Source organism: Aplysia californica, unplaced genomic scaffold, assembly GCF_000002075.1.
Source record: "Aplysia californica isolate F4 #8 unplaced genomic scaffold, AplCal3.0 scaffold00107, whole genome shotgun sequence".
Classification (NCBI taxonomy): domain Eukaryota; kingdom Metazoa; phylum Mollusca; class Gastropoda; order Aplysiida; family Aplysiidae; genus Aplysia; species Aplysia californica.
In genome coordinates, this window is record NW_004797377.1 from 198,240 (window position 1) to 220,948 (window position 22,709).

The following is a 22,709-nucleotide window of genomic DNA, read 5'->3' on the forward strand; positions in this document are numbered from 1 at the left end:
TATTGTGGAGATCTGAACAAACACACTCGAAAAATATTTGGGAATAAGAGTAATCTTATTAAGAGCACACACTAAAACATCTTCTTAAAATTAATTTGAATGAAAAGGTTTTTCAGCTGACAAGAAAGGGGGTTAAACTTAGGAAACAGAATAGAGACAACAGGCCAATGTTATAAAAACCTTACAGCAGGACAAGTCTTCCTCACTGTGACGAAGCCATTCTCTGGTGGCCACTTTTTACTGTCAGACTACAAATACGTAGTCAACAAATATAATTTGTTAGGCGCAGCATGGTGAAATCAGGCGCTCGTCAAAATAACGAAATCTGAGAAAAAAGCATTTTCCCGCTAGTGTGGACATTTTTATCAAATCTTTATTTTTTTGGCTTTACCTCTTTTACATCCATATTATAAAAACACATTTCCATGTGTATTTTACTGAAAAACATTGATTAAAGGCACAGATTATGTCATTTTTCAGTTTTCAAAGACTCTTTAGCTATTGGCGTTACCAAACTTTGGCGGCCATTTTCTCGCCAATTTCATCACTGAAACCAGGCGACCTCATTTACTTCAAAGGCAGATATCTTGAGTTCTATTCAAGATAAATAGACATTTATTTCATTGGAAGCAAGGCAAATAAATCAGCTTTTAGACGATACTATTAACTCCACATGCCCAAAAATTGACGAGTGCCTGATTCTACCATGTCGTAGCACATTTATTTGAAATCTTTAAAGAGAAATTTAAATGAGTTACAGATCTATATCAAAATGCTGGGAAATAAATTTCCTAATAAGCAGTAGGCTAGAAAGAAAAAAAAGAAGAAAAAAAAAAGTAATCTGAGCATAAAATGTGATTTGTATGAGCCTGAAGACAAATCAATTTTCAAAAGGAACAAATTTGTCCAGCCACAAAATGGGGTTCAGCTTTACCATTTTCTCACACTTAATAACAGGTCATCTTCTGATGTCACTGAAAGAAAAAGAATTGGAAACATCCATCTATTTCTGAAAGTTTATATGTCAGGCAGCCTGCTGAAATGAGGCACACATCAATATAATGTCATTAAGGAAACCAGCATTTTTCTAGCCATTGGGCAATTTTTTTCAACATTTCATTTTGTGGCTTTAATATCTTCTACGTGCATTTAAGAACACATTTCTATGTGGATTTTACTGAAAAATATTTCACAAAAGTACAAAAAAATATAAATTTGCAGTTTCCAAGGACACTCAAGCTTTGAAGTCACCAAACTTTGGCGGCCATTTTCTCGCTAATTTTACCTCTGACACCAGGTGACCCCCACCTCCTTCAGTCGCAAATATCTTGACTTCTATTCAAGATAGCTGGGTATTTTTTGTCCCAAATGAAAGACAAATAAAAAAGATTTAAGACGATACTTATAACCCCATAGGCCCAAAAATTGACGAGCGCCTGATTCCACCGCATTGTGACACATTATCTTCAGTGGCTGCTTTCAGGTCTGGACAAGCTGTATTAGAAATGATTGTCAGAACATAAATCTTGTTGAAAAATATGTGGCAGAAAGAGTAAATATCACACACATCATCTTCATAAATAAAGAACAACAACAACAATGAAAACAATAAAAACCATTACAAAACAGAAATAGAAATCTCTTTACTTGACTATTATTGAACTCAACATGTGCACATAGCAGAAGACATTAATTTACTTAAGGAGTAGATCTAATTCACATTGACAGGATATATTCCTTCTTTACTTTTTTGTATAGCTTGTCATTGCAAATTATACTGCTCATTTTAAAACCCATAGCACGCGGAAAGAGAAATTGGTAGGACGCAGATACCCTTTCACAACGTAATTTCAGGCTATATCAAGGGAGATAGACAAGTTGGATAATTGGGTCCAAATTTTACATGAATTATGTCCCCTTTGTCACGACACCATGCGTACATGATGTGTGTTGGATTCGTGGTTTTTAAATTCTTTTTATCTCGTTGCTGACGCAAAGAATCTACTCAAGTCCACATTCTTCGAATTTTCGATTTTTACCCCCTCCCCAAACTCTATCAAAGATTTCTTGCTTTTCATGACTACTGATATATAGGAACAACACAACAAAAACTATTTTTTGAAGGCCTATCTGGTGTAAAAAGTAGGTCCAAATGGACCTAAAGCGGATTGCTTGAGTCACCAACGAAATAAAATTATCATAGGCCTACGTTTTGCAGATCTGGGATTTTTACATTGATTTTTTAAATTCACCTCTGCCATGATAAGCTGCTTTTTCTCCACCAAAAAGCTTTTCCAGCTCTTATAATATGCTCTGCCATCGTTCATTTTCTACAACAACTTCAAACCTAACTTCATTTGCAGAACACCAACAAGCTATTGTGCAGTAGTGTAATCTCTGTTGAAGAGGAAGTAGGCTGACTCATGTGGCGACATTATATGCCTTCCACTGCAGACTCTCCATTATATGCAAGTAAAGTGCCCCGGCTTATACTTATAGTAGAGAAGTCATTGGCCTACATGGGTACTGACCATGATCTCTCCCTTTCTCTCTCTCTCTTCCTTTCTTTCTCTCTCTCTTTCATCATGGCTACTTTGGTAAACAAAATTTGCTGTTGTGTTTATTAAGTACATCTACCCTCGCTTGCTCATACAACTTTTTATTGCCATGTAGGCAACAATTTTTTTGGATTTGTGGGCATGTTCTGAATACAAAGGATAAATAATAAGAAAAAATTCTGGATCTGAAAATCTTTTCACTTTGTGTATTTTTTGTTCTGTGCGTGTTCAGTATGTGTGTGCTAGACTGTTCTTATAAAGATTTCAAACATCACAAATTGGGCCAACGGCTCTTGAAACTTTAAGCACACTTTGCAGAACAGCAGCAGCGTCCTTTTCTCTGGGCATGAGAACAGTTGCATTGGACAGGACATGGAAATCCTGACATCAAGAAATGGCCATGACCTTGTCACTTTGTTGGTTATATAGTGAAGACAATTCCTGACAATTATTTAAACCAGACTAGCATCCAGACAACATTATTTTACAGTATCATCTTCAAACAAAGATTTACCACGAAATATAAAAGCGTAAATCATTGAAAGTCTGATAAAATCATTTTTGCTTTTCAGAAACAAGATGTGGAACTGTTCTCTAGACCAAACAATGAATGGGTATAATCCATTCAAAGTTGGAAAAGATTATAAGAAACACAATTCAACCAGTTTGGCATTTGAAGGATTAAAAATTCTGGCCTGCAGATTTAGGTGAAGGTTTTGAAATACATTCATAACTACATGAATAACATAGCAAGAAGGGTGTGGCCAAGTAGAAAAGAGATGAATACACCATCTTTCAATCAACTTGACTCAATTTTACAAAACAGAAAAAGTCAGCAGGTGGAAATTATAGAAAGAGAGTGTATTTCTCTTACTGGCCAGGGAAGCATATTATCTTTGAGCATAACTGCTAGAAAAGTTTACATGGGAGTAATAAAGAGTAAGCATTGCAGAGATAATGTCCATCTCATGTCCACTGCATTTTGGCAGGCTGGGAAACTTGTATATTGATGGCACCATCAAATTCTTTGGAAAACCGAAGACATGGGTTCAATTTTCTAGAGTGCACCTTGTTGAGTTGTGTGTTGAAGAAGTGCACATACGTCGGGATCAAATTTGTAGCTCTGTTAGAAAAAAGTAATTCAGAGAAAAACTAGGTTATTTTAATTATAATACAGAAGGATAACAAAGGAACCCTACACAGCCAGCCACCCCTACTTCCACTATTTTAGCTTCAACAATATTAAAATAAGAACCGGCGGGAATACAGTCCAGCGAGGTTAATGAAAATAATATTGTTGAAGCTAAAATAGTGGACCAATATCAATGCAAGATTCCCCGTCAACCGGTTATTGAAAGATCTCGTACTCTAAGCTTCACCATGGAGGCCAGGAGGAGGGTGAAGTTTAAGGTAGCAGAGGTCTGACAGGGTTAACACAGTGAGTGCTGTCCCACCATGGACCCCAGCTACCAGAGCTACCGCCCACCATCACTAGCCCAACTATAAGGTAGAACAATTATTTCAATTTTGATATTCTACCACCAGAAGAAGAAAAGGAAGAAGGGGAGGACTGAAGTAAGATATGAGGGGAAATAAGAGAGGAATAAGTAACATGGATCAATAGTAACTTCAAGAAAGGATGACTACTAGATCTAGTTCAAGAGTGCCGCTGTTGTGTTCTTCTTGTCTTTCCTTCATATATTTGGTTAAGCTTGATTTTTCACTAAACAAAATGGCCATTACAATATCCATATTTGAGGCATCGTGGTGAAATCAGGTGTTCGTCAAAATAATGAAATCAAAGAAATCACCAATTTTTTGTCTGATGGGCAATTTTTTTCTAGATCTAATATTCTTTTTATGGCTCTACACCTTTTATATCCATATGAAAACACATTATTTTTTGAGTGGATTTTATTGAAAAACATTTATTAAAGGCACAAAAAATGTAAATGTTCAGTTTCCAAGAACCACCAGGCTAGGGAAGTTACCAAATTCTGGAAGCTATTTTCTCGCTTATTTAACCTCCAACACCACTAGGTGACCCCCCATCACCTTCAGTCGCAAATTTCTTGACTTCTATTTAACATAGACGGATATTTTTTTCACCAAAGGAAGGCACATGAACAGGCTTTAAGATATTATGACACCAACAATTAAAAACCCCACATGCCCAAAAATTGACGAGCGCCTGGTTCCACCAAGTCGTGACACATATTATTTATGTTTCTCTCAAGGTATGACTTTATCACATGAATAAAATAATTATGTTCTATCGTGTTCGTCAAATTTTTTTCCTTTCTTCACACATTTATAGGAGGGGGCCTACTGATTTTCCAACATTTTACTTTAAACAGGAAATTATTATATTATTCAGCTGAAGATGGGGGTTGGGAGGGGGGGAAGGGAGTGGGGCAAGGGGTGCGAAAGAAGGTCATTTTGTCAGTTATTGTTCACCATTCATGTGGCAATCATAGTATAAAAATACACAGAGGTAACTTTCCTTTTACATTCCTATACTTGAAAATTAAGCGGGCCTATTGTGCAGTCAAAAATTCGTGGCCCACCTTATCCTAAAATATCTCTTTAACTGGGGCGTCAAAGTCATCCATACTTCACACAGCAGTTTGTATCAATTTGTCTTAACTTAATCATATTTTTCCACAACAATTGAGGTTTGATTAAAAAACTTTTCTTCATAATTAAATTTATATATAAAGTACTACAAATCTCAGTCACATGGAGAATGGAAGCATTCAAAGCATTTCCCGCTTCTTACACAAATTTTGCTTACATACGTGGCCCACGTCATGGCTCACCAATGACACTTTTAAGTAGTAAAACTTTAGCCCATGCACGATTACGATCTCCTGACTAATGACAAGTGAAATTGTAAAGAATTTCTACTCATACTTTTTCTAGTCTGAATCGTAGTCAGATACTGCGACAGGAAGGTGCCTTGGTTTGATGGCATCATTCTTGGCTTTATTTGATACTGGTAAGAATGAGCGATTCGTTTAACAATCTTAACAAATTAATACAAACAACTCTCAATAAATTAGTATGTAACTTATGAGTAAAAGGAGTGAAGAATAATGTAACTCACTCCTATTTAGTCGTGATATGCTGGTGCCAGTGCTTTTTGATTTGAACAAAAATAAAATGTAATCATCCATGGTTGCAGAAACGGAGTAAAAAAGTTTAGTTGTGCATCGCTAATTGCACTAAAAACATGAGTTCCATAAGCATAGTGTCACGATTAGAAGAAGTAGGACAGACTTGCTTTTAAAAGTGCTATTGTCCCAGCTGATAGGATGTAACCTTTTTAAAATCTGTAGAAACCATCGTCTGGGATCTTTTATTAGTATTTATTCAGGAATTTTCTAGAATACAGCACACAGGTATTAAAAAAAAAAATTTGATATAAGCCATTGTGCAAAAGTTGGAGAGTCCAGGTTCTATAGTTGGGGAGATATTCGACAAAAAGTTCCCTCACAAATTTTTGACCGCACTATAGTTCTCGGAGATAAAATCCTATCCAGCACAAAAAAAAAGCTAATACAAATAGAGAACGACAAAAAACTATGCATCTTATTTGCTCCTGATCTTACCTTTGAATAATATGTTTTGGCTAATTCCTTGTTGGGCTTCAAACTGTGCCCACCCACCAAGCATCTGGCATATATAAAACAAGCCATTGCAATTCCTTTAGCAATGTACAAGGGCAAGCAGTCTGTCTCAGCAGCGAGAACGGGGACATCTTCTTCTGAAAGTTGGGATACCCTGCAAAAGCAACAATACATGATGTCATCAAATGTGAGTACTAGTAAACAGGGTCTTGTTTTCTTTTTTTTGCCCAACAAATTTTCTAGATAATGAGTGAAGTCTACAAGTCTAGAGGCTACAACTGTAAGAGTTAGCAGCTGATATAAGCACAACTTTAGCTATCCTGTTGTTTAAGTTCCCAGCAGATGAGTATCTTCCAGACGAAGCAAAATTATACTTTGAGCAATTTATTTAATCAAGAGTGACAGCAGCTTCATAAGTATACATATATATACATATATATATATACATATATATATATATATATATATAAACATCTAATTGGCAGCTGTCGAGAGAATACATTAAAAAAGGTTTGCTAATATTCTAGCTCATTTCAATGGTCATCTCACAAGCACAGGTAAAGCACATGATTCCCGAAGAAGAATAAGAAATATAGTATAACACAAATAGGTCGAACATAGAAGACTCGAAATTATGCATCATCATACTGTGCATGAGGTCCCGTTTTTTCTTCTTCTTTATCTTTGTAAGAAAATTACGCAAAGCTCGAACACAAACACGAAATAGTCGAACTTATTACGCCACCGTTGAGGTCTAAAGTCAATTTAATGTCCTTTGAGGTGCACTTGAGAAAAAATAATTTAAAAAAAAAAAAAAACGGAAAAAGATAAGGTAGGTAAAATACCACCTTTCTTCCTCCACAGAAGCAGCCAGCTGTGCTATTTTTAGTGCCCTGCTCAACACGCGTGCACACACACACTCACACACACACACACAAACAAATACACACGACACACACATCATGGAGCACCTCATTTTTCATTTCACCATGGCTTCAACTTCCAACTAGAAACAAAGCATAACAACAGCAAACACTTCCAGTCTACCCCGCTACTGCTCCTCATGTCACCATCATGCTTATCGCTGGCCCCAGCGGAGGGAGGGAAAAAGGATGGACTACCCGTACCAACTATATATACTCATCTACCGCACTTACTCATCAAAGGGCCCTAAAGTAGCAATCTTTGTTGCTTCCCTTGATTCTCTGACGCAACTGATGCCATAACACTGTTCACGGATCCCTTAAACTATGAATCCCTCGAACTACCGAGGCTGGTCCCGATGAATTCGAGCTACTCTTCTTATACTGTATTAATTTGGATTCCATTAATCAAGATTTGAATCTTGAACTTCTAAGCATCAGTCAGGTTAGTTCAGAACAACAGCACAGAGGTGGGAATAGATGATTAGGCTTAAGGAAAAATACCAGTAATCAAAAGCAACGTTTATAATTTCTGATTAACTTACTTGCTCAGACAGTGAGTGAAAAGGAAATCGCCTAAGTTCCAAGAGACAATTTTTCAGGAGAAGCAAAAAACTGTTTTATTTCTTTATGCTCGTACCTATGAATCTGAAATTCTGTATATGATATAACAAGTAATAAATAATGATGTAATAAGTACGAGACAATGGTCTGTCACTTACTTTTTGGAAAAAAAGCTTTCTTGCAAAAGTTACTGGACAAAGGCGGTTTACCAAAATCCGCGTGATTCAACTGTCTAAGTGACTGTATAATGGCGTCTAGGTGTTTGAATCATGTTAATCAACACCACTCAATGAACACCAATGGTTGCTTGGGTGTTTGAGTAATCGGCAAAAGCAAATCATAGTAGTTTTAAGAGTAATTATACAGTTAAAAGTAATTATTTCTGTTTTTTGGTTGGGTCTTCAGGAGCAGGACTCTTTTTGGCCTCACAGAGTAAGTAGAAAAGACCATTCATCTTTAACGTTCGATTTCCCAGTTTTTGTTCAGTTTGTATCAATGGCAACAAGCTTTTGATACAACGGGGTTTGAATGGTCCAGAAATCGAACTTCAAAGAAGGGTGGAAGGGGGGGGATATTGTCTTACTTCTTAAAAATGTTCAAGATTATCCATGAGCACACAGACCATACCCTTTTTCAGGGACCTTTCGATTACACTGTGTGTGATGTCCACTTCCATTTGCGTTTGTTCTTTTTTATGGTATTTGTGTTCAACAGTTTTGTTTTATCTGGTACAAATGTCGCTGATTGCATTTGACAAGATAGCGTTGTGGTCTGATAAGTACAACCATAACTGTTACATATAATGAACATGGCATTGTCAGTAGGCTCCTCCAGGAAGTTACTGACACAAGAAGAGAATTCATTGGCAATCAATGGTCCTTTTCCTTCATGCCAAACATCACACTCCACATCTTTGATGACCAAATTCAAAGAAATATAGACAGCTAATTTGGTCCTGTTATCAAATAGAGCAGCAGATGCGTTTGACGCCATTCTAACAAATCCACTTCCAAGTCAATGCACACTCGACATAATCTGGTCCCAAGCTCAGGGTTTTATGCAGGCTTCTTGTTAGATTCTTTCTCCTACCCTGATTATTCCACATTGATCCTTTCGACATACATTCATTGTTCTTTTTGAATATCTCTCTAAAATCATCTGGGACAATGTGTGACACTTTCCATTTTCTATGGTACTCTCTATAAAGGCCTCTGAGGCTTTGAAAGTGTTAGTCAAAATAGATTTTGCCTGTATTCTGTCTGTAGTAATGGGAAAACAGTGTTGTCAGGTTGTCGGAGCATTACTTATCACAAAATTGCTTTTCCTCTTCCACTCTCTGGTAATTTGACAATCGTGGAGCTCCCATCTCCAAGTCATATACATGATTTTTGCAACAGTCATGAATAACCACTGTGTGAGGGCAGTTGTATACAAACTCATTGTTTTGCATGTAGGTAGAAGGTATGGGATTTGTTTCAAATTGAAGTGCAGAGCTGGAGAGTTGAAGTTGAAGGTTTGTTGAAGAGACAATTTTCGGGGCAAATATGTTTATGAGTTGCTTTTTTTCCGAGTGACAAATTAAGTATCATCTACCCAGCACTGATTAACTAATCAATGATTCAAGAATGGTACATGACAGACACAGCAAGGGGCGCACACTTAAAGCAAATTAAAAAATGCGAAAAGTCGCGATAAAAATATTTTCCAATTGTTGTACCGAATGTGAAATAAGTGCCCCTTACATGTCAATCATAGACTTTTTAAAAGATTTATTCGTCAGTAGCTTTTGCCACAATTTACAGACTTGGTCAAGTCAGTATTAACATATTCTTTGATGCCATCTTGCCCTTTCTCAACTACAAGAGACTACCAAACGTAGTGAAAGATTACGGAAACTGCCTTGACAAAATCATTTGGCTATCGATAAGGTTCGATATGAGTCAAAGCTAGTAAAGGCAGAACTTTGTTTTGATGTTACCCTCCAGTCTGTTTTGACAAATGTCACAGTCGTGTGGGTCGCACCGCCTAAGCGACAGGTGAACACCTTAACAAGCTGCGAAATCTGCATGATTTAACCACCCATTCGTCACAGGGCTGCAAAACTGGCACTTGGACTGTTGAATCACGTGGAAATAGGGGACTGGTGTGATATAGACGATGGATTTACTGAACGATTGAAACAGTTTGCAGTAATCTTTCAAACTCGGGATTTTAACTCTTATCCTGCGTCTGTGCCCAGATGCATATCTTATCAGCAACCGATTACGTCGGACGTGCTGGGCAGGCCGCCAGGGTCACTCAGTGTGTACTGTTGGTGTACAGCGCGCGCTCCGGGAAACGTGTGTTTTCGCCATGAATACCGCGGGAGTGTGTTAACCGATGATGAAAATAATGCTCTATCTTTCATAGCTTTCTATTTATAAAGTGTTACAAACACATGAGTAACCCCCTCTCACAAGCTGATAAGACATTACGAGTAGTTACGCCAATTCGAATAACCTTTCTGGACGCTCTTGTAGTTATGAATGACCTGAGGTTCGAAAGGGGATAATTTAGGTCAATTTCCGAATGTCTTACACTCAAATTGTTCTTTGTTGCACCTGCACAATGGTATTCAAAACTATTAAACAAGCTTATTTCTTATCAGGTAGTATCATTTCATACAAAACCAAGCTCATTTGAAAGATTTTGTATAGAGAAATGGAAGTCTTGTTTCCTGACTATCCTTTCAAGCTCCTCATGTCTAAGTGGGTCAATTTCTTCTATAATTTCATTGGACGAACATCTAGAGCTACCAACTTGGCATGTTTCGAATGAGACGTATTCCTCGATTACAAACCAACGCAGGTGGTTCTAGAAGAAGGCCACAAACGCACACAAACTCAAGCTGACTGACGCACACACACTTGACCTGCGTGAATGGGGATCCGACTCGGGACCCGAACGATACGTAAGAGGATGCGCGCTGCGCGTGCGTTGAGTCAGGGGCTACACTGATTCGGGTCCAGAACGTGGGCGAGGTGCTGATAGGCTTATCGGGCGACATAAACCCGGCTCCCGCAGGATGAGGATTAATATAAGGTGTATCAAAGGCTGTACTAAATAAAGGGATCAAAAAGTGATTTTAGAAAATTTTGTCACTTAGGCAGTTGAATCACGCGGCTTATATATATATATATTACCTAACTTTTATTCCCTTCATGAAAAATCAGACTTTATCTGTAACACTATAAAATAGTGCCATTCATGTCTAACAAAGTGAAGCCTTTTGATGCCTTTCCTGATGTGCATAGTATAATTAGAATCAGAATTTACATTTTAGAAATTTGACATACAAGAGGCGGTATGCTTTCATCAAGTAACTGGTTTCTTGAAAATCTTAATGCTATCAAAATAAACGCTTCTGATTTAAATAATGAGAGAATACACAAAACTTTGCTCACACTTACATAGGCCTACAGTACAGTCCATGAATCTCGAACGGTCCCGTTACAGTCCCTATGTTTTCTTTGTATTGACTTCACGGAGTTCCCGAACACTCGAAACACGCAACACTCAAATCTCGAAAAAATCCACTTTGCATTCAAAACATAAAACCCAGCTTTACAGCCTTTCTGGCCGTGGGTAGGTGTTTCTTTGTTATTGTTACAGCCAAAACGTGGTTCTTGTCTCACTAAGAGAGGCTGGAGGAAGGGGGGGGGGAGGGGGGGGGGGAAGGGGGGGTTGGGGAGCGATGCTGACCGCACCACATGACTGGCTTGCCACACTGCAATCATGCTGTGGGACATGCATGGTGCAGACGGCAAGAGGTGTAACTTTTTGTGTAAGCCAATGAAATGAGAGGAAAGGAATGACGTAGGAGTCGGCTGTGCACACATGAGACTTTCTGCTTTCCACTTTCATTCATCTTCTTGCTTTCAAGGGAGCTAACCACATTGTTTTAATGTTCTTTTTTTTACCCACCTTGATTTTCTCTCTATTTATTTGTATTTGGGGTTTTCACGGACAGGACGAATCACGGAAATCTCAAACACAATTTCCAATCCCCGACGAATTCAAGTTACCCGTGTTTGACTGAACTTAGAGCTCAAGCTTCAAAGCTGCAGACTGACCTTGGCAATGGTTTTAGAACAAAAACATAGTTGACACATTTTTTCCACGGTCAAAGCTTACAACATTACACTAATAGATCTGTATCTGTCACGTACTTACTTACTTGTAACCAAGATCACACGCCTTAGTGTACAATTTGCTTTTGTAAAACAATGCAACCAGATTGCCCATGGCGTAGACATTGCCTCTTTCTGATGCTTCCTTCAAGCAGATATATGCAGCATCATTGTCCTTTCGCACACCCAGGCCAAACATGTACATTACTCCGAGGGCTCCTGAAGAGAGATGATACAAGTTTTACTTACTCACAAACCTATTCAGAGAGGGGTACCTTACTAGTAGCCACAACTGAAACAACAAAAAGCTGATAATGTGCCATTAATATGACATTTACTTCAGTGAGATTGAAATCCTTGGATTTACTTGGATTTACTTGGATCCAGAGCAGGCGGCACATGTCCATAGCTGCTCATCTCTCCTTTCCAGCATCTACCTCACGGTCTTCCTGCTAATTGTCTCCATGAGGAGCTGGTTTGATTAAGGCCTATTGCTAAAAAGTGTGTATACTAATTTCAAAGAATTTTTTTTCTTAATTTGGGCATGGGGGAGGGGGGAGGTGAAAGAAAAGATATAGGAAAACAAAGGGTGGAATTTCTTATAAAATAATTTAAAGAAAAATAGTACCTGTACTGTAATTTAAGCATACAATAATAATTTGTGTGAGTCAGAAAACTCTGGAGGGGAAGAAATTAGGATTCTGTTAGATAAAACAGGTGGCTCACAGCTATAAAGTATGAGACGTGCAAGCCACATTTTAGGCATCATGGAAGGGAAGTAGTGAACAAGTTTTACCTTGAGATTCTAAACTTCCATTTCCACATGCCTCTGAGTGCCAGAAAAAAGCCTTTTTCAAATCTTGGCATTGTTTGTCCTGTCTGGAATAGTACATGCCCAGGATACTTTGAGCCTTAATGCTTGCCTTTGGGTTTCCATCATCTGCTGCAAGGAGCCACCACCTTCACAGACAAAAATGTAATTGTAAGTAGCACAATTGACTTCTTAAAGTAAAACAGCAATCTTAGTTTAAACAAAGACATGAATCACTACATAAAGTTAAATATGCAAGGCGCTTATTTGAAATTTATGTTTAGAATCCATAAGCGGTTTGAAGTATGATTGGAGGCTAGGTGCTACCAGAAGACCTGGGACGTACGAACAGGCAGCTCACTCTGCTATCACCGCAAACATACTTTAACTATACAAGCTATCAGCTGCATCAGTTAGTCTTCCTAAATAATAATAATAATAATAATAATAATAATAATAAAATAAGTAATAATAAAAATTAATAATAATAATAATTGCATTCATAGAGAGCACATCTATGCACTTTACAACTATTATTACCCCAGCAGACCCTTTAACACTCAGAAACCTTCTCAGCTTCACAAAAAGGATACAGTGCAAGCAGCTGATTAAGTGCTATAGCCAGGTATTCATTCCCACCTGAGTGAAGTAAGGAACAAAAATGTAAAGTGCCTTTCTCAAAGACATAACGTTCTGCCCCTGATGAGATTTAAACTATTAACCTTACGGTTGAGAGTACGAGAGCCTAACCACTATACCACTGATGCCACTGTAGGAAAAAGTAATGTTCAGAAACACTCAAAGATACTAGTTGAAGGGTATTTTTGTTTTAAATGCAAGCAAAAATGACATTTTAAAAACAAATAAGACTTACTTTTCTGCTTCTGTATCTGATTGTTGACCCCCGTATCCTTGAAAGTAAGCTCTTCCAATGTTGTACCTCGCAGCAGGCACCAAATGCTTACACAGCCGAGACTCAGAAGAGGTGATCTGAATCATGCACTTGATTCCATCTCGCTACATATCAGAACGGAGAGAAAGGAAGAAAGAGTTATTAAGATTCTTCAATATATTAGATTTTTAAATTGAAAAGCAGACATCTAGAAAGGGCACATATTTAAATGGTACTCAGTTCAAGAGAAGGAATAGAATAAAAATGGGACAAGCTTCATAGGCTGACTTCACATCCTGATGAACAAACAGAAAAGTTTGATATCAGCAGGCTGGCACATGTTAGACTGTTTTCTTTTTTTTTTTAACTACACAAATATACTCACCTCACATTATCTCCGTAGGTCTGCCAGTCTGTCAGTTTGTCTATCTGTCTGTTTGTTTATATATAATTTCTCTCTCTCTCTCTCTCTTTCTGTATCCCTTCCTAACTAAACCCCCCCCCCCCCCCACCCCCTTCCGCCCCATCCCACACACATACCTGTCCCCGTAGTTTTATGCAAGAGAAAATAAGAAATTATGCAAACTGAGCCCAAAAATATGAAATTATGTGATTCTGTTAATTTTAACAAAGAATGATAAAGGAAAATAATAAGAAATTAGGCACAAAATGATCAAATTTTGCTAAATTATGCGGGGTGCATAAAACCACGGTACAGACATACACCAGACAATGCATCCCACCATCAACCTCCCCACCCTTGTCTCGTAGATTTCAAGCAATATGGATACATCTACAGTGATATAGTGTGTTGCAAGCAAACACAGTACAATACGATGGGTAATGTAGAAGAGTACAATTAAAATAAAACATAACTTTGTAATTTAATAAGTACCACACAACTGAGACAGTTGGTGGATGGCAGATGGTGGTGTAAAGGCACAAATACTATGTTTAAGGGATTATTTTTGTACATTCGCAAAACCAGGCTGCAAGTGGGGCTGGCAGTATAACGGAGGAGGGGGGAGGGGGGGGGGACAACGAGGTTTGATAATATATAGGAACCATGGAGGCTATTATTTACACAGAGAGAGAGAGAGAGAGAGAGAGAGAGAGAGAGAGAGAGAGAGAGAGAGAGAGAGAGAGAGAGTGAGAGAGAGAGTGAGAGAGAGAGAGAGAGAGAAAGAGAGAGAGAAAGAGAGAGAGAAAGAGAAAGAGTGTGACAGAAGAAGGAGGGTGGATGAGCAGTTCAGTAAAAAGAAAGCATGAAGAAGCTGCAAAGATGCATTTAAATCATTGTTTATAACAACTCAAAACTTATAAAAATCATGTTACCATGTCAACCTCCATTCCAAGTCCATCATATTTCATAATTCCGTACATGAAAAGAGACTGGTAGTCATAATCTTTTGATCGTTCAAACAGGGACTTTGCTTTGTCAAACTGATCCTGAAAAAGAAGGAATATCTCATGGTTGTAAGGACCCCATCATTAGAATTGTACATTGTGGTTCCTGAAATTTACAATATCTAAGTACAAACACTTGTCTGAAATGAATCCAACAACTATTACTATTTAGTAAAAATCAACGCATACAGAATAAGTAAGCTTGGAGAATACAAATGAACACTTACCACCAATTTCTTTTTTGCACTTAAGGCACTATATCAGGGCTCAAACCTTTAGTTGTAGACGACCCCCTTATGGTAGCTAAAATTTTTCTTAACATCATCTTCTCAACTGAAAAACTGAAACAATAAACCAACCATGACATCATTAGAGTTTTTACACCACATTCCAGAGCTCTTCAGAGTAGGCTACTATACAACCTGACGCTTGAGAAACCATGCAATAAAATGTACAGCCATTTCCCAACATAGTAACAGAAAATGGATGAAACATTTTCTACAATAAACAATAAAAGAAATTACTTCAGAAATTAATATTTTCAGCCAAGTAAGATATCTCTGACCTTTGCGAATTATTATCAATACACTTTTACATTGCCTTAGTAAAACAATAGTGCAACAAATTGGTGTCCTTATTTCAACACAATATTTTTATATCATTTCTGTTGAAGACTCAACAGGCTGCTCTGTGGACCTCTATTGATACACTTCTTGAGTTACAGGGGCTTCAGTTTCTTTTTTCGGTACCTTGCTGAACAAGCTCCTGATTTTCCATTATAATAAAGTAATTTATTGTAGGCCTACCTGGTGAAAATACAACAAGCCTAACTGGAAATTTGCTGATTTGTCTCCATCTTTGATTTTGTCTAATAGAATTGTCTCTACTTTCTCTGCAACTTGAGCATCTGTAAGCTCCTGCTGGCCAGCTGTTTCGCGCACTTCCATAGCAATTTCATCCATTAAGCGTGTGTGGGCCGGAAACTGAACATGCTCCGTCTGGAGTTCCCCCGAAAGCTCCATTGCAGCTGAAATGAAAAAAAACAAAACCAAGCATCTTTTGGAATAAGGACTTTCTCTTCTTGTTATATTTTTCGTCAGTTACCAGTATCTGCTTTAGCCATAGCGACTCTATACTTTTTGGAGTCAAGAACTAAATTCTTACAGGTGCCACAATTCCTGAATCTGAACATGCAATGACTGTGTGTATTACATTCAACTGAGACAGGCTCTAATTTTTATAACTTTCATACATTGTTCGGATGTAACAAACTATTCCCACGAAATAAAAATAAAAATAAAAATTGGTCATGAAATATGACAGACTGCTTGATAAATTCAAAATGTAAATGTGACATAAGTAGGGAGACTCAGAAAACAGCTGTGAAATGAATTTTGAGAGCCAGCCTTTAGAAACTATATCTCAGTCCCTCTAGGAAACAGTAAAGGGCTAGATACAGCAGTGGTGTCTACTTATAGCTTATTTACTTTTATATGTCAGCGAAAATTTTTTTTGGGTCATTTAAATTAGCTAGAATTTTATTAACCTATCTATGCCCATGAAAATTTGCATGGCACTTCTGTGGACCAGTGACAAAAAACCCCCCCCAAAAAACCCAACTGGTCTTTGGGTGCATACACAGGATATTAAAGATAACTGATTTACAGCAATCTAGCCTACAGACTGTTCATTTTGATACAGTAACACCACTCTGCCCCTACATTTCAGTGTAAGCTTGTAGATTTCATCCCACAGCTGTGAATCTTGAAACATGCTCACCCGCCTGTTGGACCATATTAAATTGTTTCTTGTGTTAAAATGTAGTTTTGATAAAATAAGTCAACTTTTTAATATCTTAAATGTTTGTTCTAAATCTCCAATTATATTTTTTACCTCTCACCCACCCACCCCCTTCAAACCGTTTTGCCAATTCAGTCAGCAGCAACCACCGTCTAACAAAAACCAAAGGTTGCTTCCCCAGAGGGGTTACTACAATTAGGTGGATACCACTGTATTAGGAAGCCATCCGAACCAAAAAATCAAAATATAAAAATTCAAGTGCATATATCTATACTGCTCAGAGCAATTGCTGATAATTTAGACAGCGGCCAAAGGGGCTCTTGTGGTCTAGAGGTACCGTGTTCGCCTTTCATTCAATAGATCCCGGGTTTGAAACCGGACAGCTTTGGAAAATTTTCTTCTCTAAAATGTTCTCCTTTCACCTCCTTTCCTGCTCTCTTACAACGTTTTGTTGTCTGCTTTTGTTCCACTCCTCCAGGCTTATGACTCTTTCTGCAGCCTTTCTACTGCTACTCCTTGGCTCTTTCTCATTGCTGCCTTTCAGCCACACCCCTGATCTTAGAGTAGGTGAAGATCTAATACCTAGCCTCCTCGGATAAAGGCAAAAAATCTCGGAGGTCTCGCGTTCAAGTTGCGCATGTTAAAGATCCGTGGTCCAAAATCAATGAGAGTAAGCTACAGCCGCGGAGTCGGGAATCTCAACAAAATTCTTGACGTCAGATTTCCAGTGAAAAAGAAACTGCTGTCAACTGTCAAGCGAAAGAAACAAAACCAGGTGTGAAAACTGATGATCGATTTGAACAAACTGATACTGACGCCCATGAAGAACAGCTTGCTCGGCTTGTATTCTCAATCACAGTTGTTAAGATTCCCCACTTCACACTTCGTGAACCCATTGCCAAGTCAGTCTCCTAGTCCTAGATATAGATCTTAAATCGCTATCGGACAAGTGGCAAAGTGGAGTAATTTACAATAAAAATAAAAGAAATGGTAAATTTTTACTTATGCACCCACACACAGATGCATTGATTTGGAGGCTAAACTGCCATAATTTTTGCTGCAGAACACACATACGGCCGTGAAAACCCTTGCAAATCAGTCGTTTTCAAGTTGGCTTAAATATAAATCCTAATTGCCAAAACATCAAATCATTGTGAAATGCAGGGCTGCCCCCCTGAAACCTCGCAGATTCATTTTAGGTCGGTAGTTAAAATCAAGTCAAATAGTACAATTTTCAAACATCAATAACTCAATAACCATTGATTTGTGGCAAAAATGAAGGCCATATTTGTGTTCAGCATGCATGCAAAATACTACTTGAAAATATATAATAAAACGTTTACATGAGACGGGTGCATGAGTAAAAAACCACCAAAGAAATGGATGGTTAGCGCAGAAAAGGAAAATTAAAAATCAACATTAATTTGACAGCATTAATGCAGCCTCAGGGAAAAGCTTGAATAATACACAAACTACATTCAGGCCACCGCGAACATACTGTGCATGTTCACGGCGTGTTGAACGAAGTCACTGCGAAAAAAAGATCAAACTGTAGGACGATATGAAAGAAGCCCACAGAGGTCACTCACTATTAATTTAATGAGCAGGAAACAACAAAAGCAGTTTCTAACTACTAGGACTAGCAGGACACTTGAACAGATGTAAAGCAGAATGATAAAGCCTTGTCTTTGAACATTTTTCTTCTCGTGTCTCAGTGGAAAAAAATAGAAGGCTTACGAGTCAGGATAGGTTCAGAAAATCATATATTCAAAACCTGCATAGAATAGATCTAGATCTAGATCTATATCTAGATCAAGATCTAAAAAAATCTAGATATCTAGATCTAGATGATGGTTGACGAGGAAACTCTAAGATAATAATAATTGTTTTTTGAGAGCATCCGAGCAGAGAAATAAATGAATGATGGAGAACTATGATCGAGGTCTGTTTCAGATCTGGCACTAGAATCTAGATCTAGATCTAGAACTAGATCTAGATCTAGAATCTAGATATCTAGAAGATCTAGATCTAGACTAGTAAATCTAGAAATTAAGAAATCTAATCTATTCTAGATCTCTAGATTTTTAGATCTACTAGATCTAGATCTAGATCTAGAATCTAGAATCTAGATCTAGAATCTAGAGATTTACTTTATTTATATTTAAGCTTTATAATGATGATTCTATTTAAAAGTGGTTGTTAATTACAGGTATGCCAAATATATATAATCACACTTACCCATGTTTCACTATACAGTCCCACCCACCCGTAAAATAAGATTAATGGACACTCGTTTTCTTCAATTCCGAATCTATCAGCCTCCTGTTTGTCTATAAATTCAGGAAGTGCAAATATTATGAGTAGTGTCCCCTGTATCAACTAAATGCAACCAAGGGAACCGTGAAACTTTTGTTAAAACAAGAATCCCTTTCGCTTTAAATCAACGGAACAATTAAGTCAAGATGATTTGGTTCTAAGAAAATGCTAACAAATAAACCATTGACTTCATACAAGGGTTTCTTTTTGTGTTTGTGAGTGAGTGTGTGTGTGTGTGTGTGTGTGTGTGTGTGTGTGTGTGTGTGTGTGTGTGTGTGTGTGTGTGTGTGTGTGTGTGTGTGTGTGCAATATTTTTAGCAGATAGCCATGAGATTAACAACTCTGTAATAATGAGTACTAGAATCTAGTGTGTACCTTTTGTTATTTTCTATTTTTACTTAGATCTAGATCTATATCTAGATACCAAACAAAATAGAATTTCATGTCAAGTTATAACAAGGTAAGAGAGAAAAGAGAATACATTTGCGCGTTGCTGGCTTAGTCAAGCCACATTAATTGTTAAACAAAAAAAGTCACACTATTGATGGCACGTGTTACGTGTTGTGTGTTTCGGGTCTGTCTTAGTATTAAACCGTCAATGATGTGTCTTTAGGCCATTCTCAAAGGGGGGGGGGTATTAACATGTTCTTATGCACAGTAGAATTGTGAATGGGCTGATTTAGGCCCCGTGTCCGCTGCGACGGATACCAACCGACCCGATATTCTGTCTGTCTCTCGGAAAGTCGGTAGTTGAAATGAAACACCGATTATTTCCTAAGGAATCAGTGAAAAGTCCGTTTGGCTGTGTCAACAGACACGACACGGCACACCCCGACAAAAGACGTGTCGGTTGGAAAGTCGCTTGCTGCATTCCTTAGCCAGGCCGGATCTTGCCTCTTGAGCTTATGCCCCGCCGGAGCTAAAAAAATTTCTGATTTTGAGTTCGGATTAAAATTCTAAAGTCATATTCGAAATCAGCGTCTCAAAAATAGCAAAGTTGAAACCACCTGGTTTAACTGCATACATGTGTATTAACAATTTTCCCAATTTTCATTAAAAAACCCATTCATTTCTTATTTCCGCCTTGGGTTCATTGACCTTGACCATTTATAGCCATGTACCGAGGACACAGCCTTGGGACACAGGAATGAAATAAGACGGCAAGTAGGCCAACAGACTAGATGTGTCTAGTCCGAACTGGTGGACACACTATAAAGACGGAAACGACCCGACCGATTTTCTTCCTCCCGGAAAAAGTTCGGGCCGTGTCCGTCTCAGTGGACACATAGGGTTATCATTGTCAAGCCCATACTGTGCCGGAACAACAAAGGGGGAACTGCTGATAATTTTGTCCTCTACTTCTTTTGTATGTTTGTCACTCTCTTGTGAACTGCTATTTCCGGGGTGCCCTGATAGTCGAAGCAGACTCTGTGCTGTCGAGACTCGAAAGGTGAGCAGAGTAAGCCTGATTCCCCGTTTGCCACGCACTACTAAAGCAAAGATTCTCAACTACCTGAAGTGCACCGCGAAACGGACGAGCAGCTAAGTCGGAAGTGGTGATCCCATAGGACAGAGCGACTCCGTCCGACTGTGTAAAAAAATGGCGCCGAGCAGGCGTGTACGGCTCAGTGGTCGCCCCCTCTGTCTGTCTGTCTGTCTGTCTGTCTGTCTGTCTGTCTGTCTGTCTGTCTGTCTGTCTGTCTGTCTGTCTGTCTGTCTGTGGGACTTCCTGTCAGCATATCTGTGCTCTTTCTCTCTCTCTCTCTCTCTCTCTCTCTCTCTCTCTCTCTCTCTCTCTCTCTATCTCTCTCTATCTCTCTCTCAGACTCTCTCTCTCTCTCTCTCTCTCTCTCTCTCTCTCTCTCTCTCTCTCTCTCTCTCTCTGCATCACATTATTATAATGTTTTGTTTTGGGTTTTTTTGGTCGTTTTTTTTTTCAGCTGACATACCCCCCCCCAAAAAAAAAAAATGGACGTACTTGAGAGATTACTACAGACGGCAAAAAAACAAAAACAAAACAATTATGCTGTGTGGTAAATCCGGACAGGGCGCTGAAAAGAAAAAGAAACGAACTCTGTTTGACGCAATGTCTTTCTAAAGACATTCATGGTAAACCCTAGTACTGCAAGCAATTTAGAAACATTTGGCGCTGATATGACCTTATGCAACGCCATACTAAATACTAAAGGAACAGTTGACAGCCAAGCAGACTCTGGAAATTTCGACCTACCGAGCCCAAGCAACCTAAGTCAAACTTCAGAACAGGACGAAATAACTCAACTACACGAAACAGCAAGCCAGTGTAACCCCCCCAGTGTAGTGTCCCCCCCCCAATCAATACTGGAAGGAGGAAAATGCCGTCCTGCAACCCGATCGACATTGAAAGAGCCGGAATACGAGGATGGCGCCGATGGACTTTTGTGGAGGGGGCTCAAACCAAAGAGCTCGACCCCATAGAGAGTTTGAAATTCGAACATGAGGTGACGGGGCTCCTTTCAACTTATGTGGAGCGGGGGAAAACCAGAACTACTGCGACCGGTACTATTGTTGACAGATTCACAAATCCCTCGACCCCTTAACTTAAACTCCAAGGCAACCAGTACACCATGAGAAGGCTATTCTGCAGCGTATGTCCAGCCACGGGCACGCTCTGGTACAAGCACAAGTGACAACAGGTCTAACAGTTCGCAGGATCATTACCAATATCATTAATCAAACTGAACATTTTTGTTAATATTAGCAGCATTTTAGTTGTCTGTTGATTTTAAAAAAAAAGTTGAATTTTAAAGAAATTTGTTGCCTTTTAGAAGAAAGTTGATTATCTTTTGTTTGCCCACTTTTACCTCTAAAATTAAATTAATGCCACTTGACTGTGATCTCAGTATTATCAATCTCCAAACTGTGACTTTTTTGTTGTTGTTTCTTCGTTTGACATGTTGATTTAAGAATAGTCAATACAGTTTATATCATTGTTAATGATTGAATTTGTTATTCTGGATTTAAAAGTCGTTTTGTTATTTGTTTGTTTCTGCTCCCTTTTTTCAAAGTAGACGAATGTGCCTGAAAAGAACACGTTCTTTGGGAGGCACAGAGTGGGCTCTTACTTAAATGACGGATACGGTAGAGACCATTTACGTAGGTCATATACTACAAGGACAAAAGCGAAAAAACAACAACAAAACAACAACAACAACAACAACAACAACAAAAGCAGCAAGTAGTAAGCAGCAGCAGCAGCAGCAGCAACAGCAGCAACAGCAGCAACAGCAGCAACAGCAGCAGCAGCAGCAACATCTTACATCAATGTAACTGTCAACCTTTCAATTGGTGGAATGGCCTTCCTCCAGTTCGTATTCTGGTTTTGAAAATGTGGTCCACATAATTACAAAAGGCTTTGGAAGCTTGCCTTCGTCATGCGAAAATATGCTAAGCATTCTTTTTTTGGTAAGTATTTTTACGGCGCTCGCAACTGCATAAGGTCATATGAACGCGCGGGACACACCTAATACTTTTAGTTGGTAGGAAATTTTGAATTTTGCTCGGGTGGTGGCCGAAGCCTACTCTTATCGATTTTAGACCACCAAGGGATCTTTAACGTGCGCAGCTTGCACACGGGCCCTCCGAGATTTTTCGCCCTTGT

General features: G+C 38.5%; 1 protein-coding gene across 1 annotated transcript; it reads right to left on the reverse strand.

Annotated features, from left to right (window-relative positions):
• Positions 1-1,628: 1,628 nt before the first annotated feature.
• LOC101845314 (LRP2-binding protein) lies at positions 1,629-19,091 on the reverse strand. The gene is made up of 8 exons (XM_005095567.3): positions 18,992-19,091; positions 15,760-15,980; positions 14,882-14,995; positions 13,529-13,671; positions 12,640-12,803; positions 11,891-12,062; positions 6,170-6,341; positions 1,629-3,681 (listed from the first exon to the last, which is right to left on the reverse strand). Exons 1-8 carry the CDS (start codon positions 18,993-18,995, stop codon positions 3,616-3,618), a joined length of 1,056 nt encoding a protein of 351 aa, XP_005095624.1. The 5' UTR covers positions 18,996-19,091; the 3' UTR covers positions 1,629-3,615.
• Between the last annotated feature and the right edge of the window lie 3,618 nt (positions 19,092-22,709).

What these genes read in the sequence shown, in the direction of transcription:
- LOC101845314 (XM_005095567.3), bottom strand. An exon ending in TCAGATACAGAAGCAGAAAA is followed by an intron (nt 12,804 to 13,528) that starts GTAAGTCTTATT and finishes TTGTCTGTGAAG; the next exon opens with GTGGTGGCTCCTTGCAGCAG. An exon ending in CCAAAACATATTATTCAAAG is followed by an intron (nt 3,682 to 6,169) that starts GTAAGATCAGGA and finishes TTTTTCTAACAG; the next exon opens with AGCTACAAATTTGATCCCGA.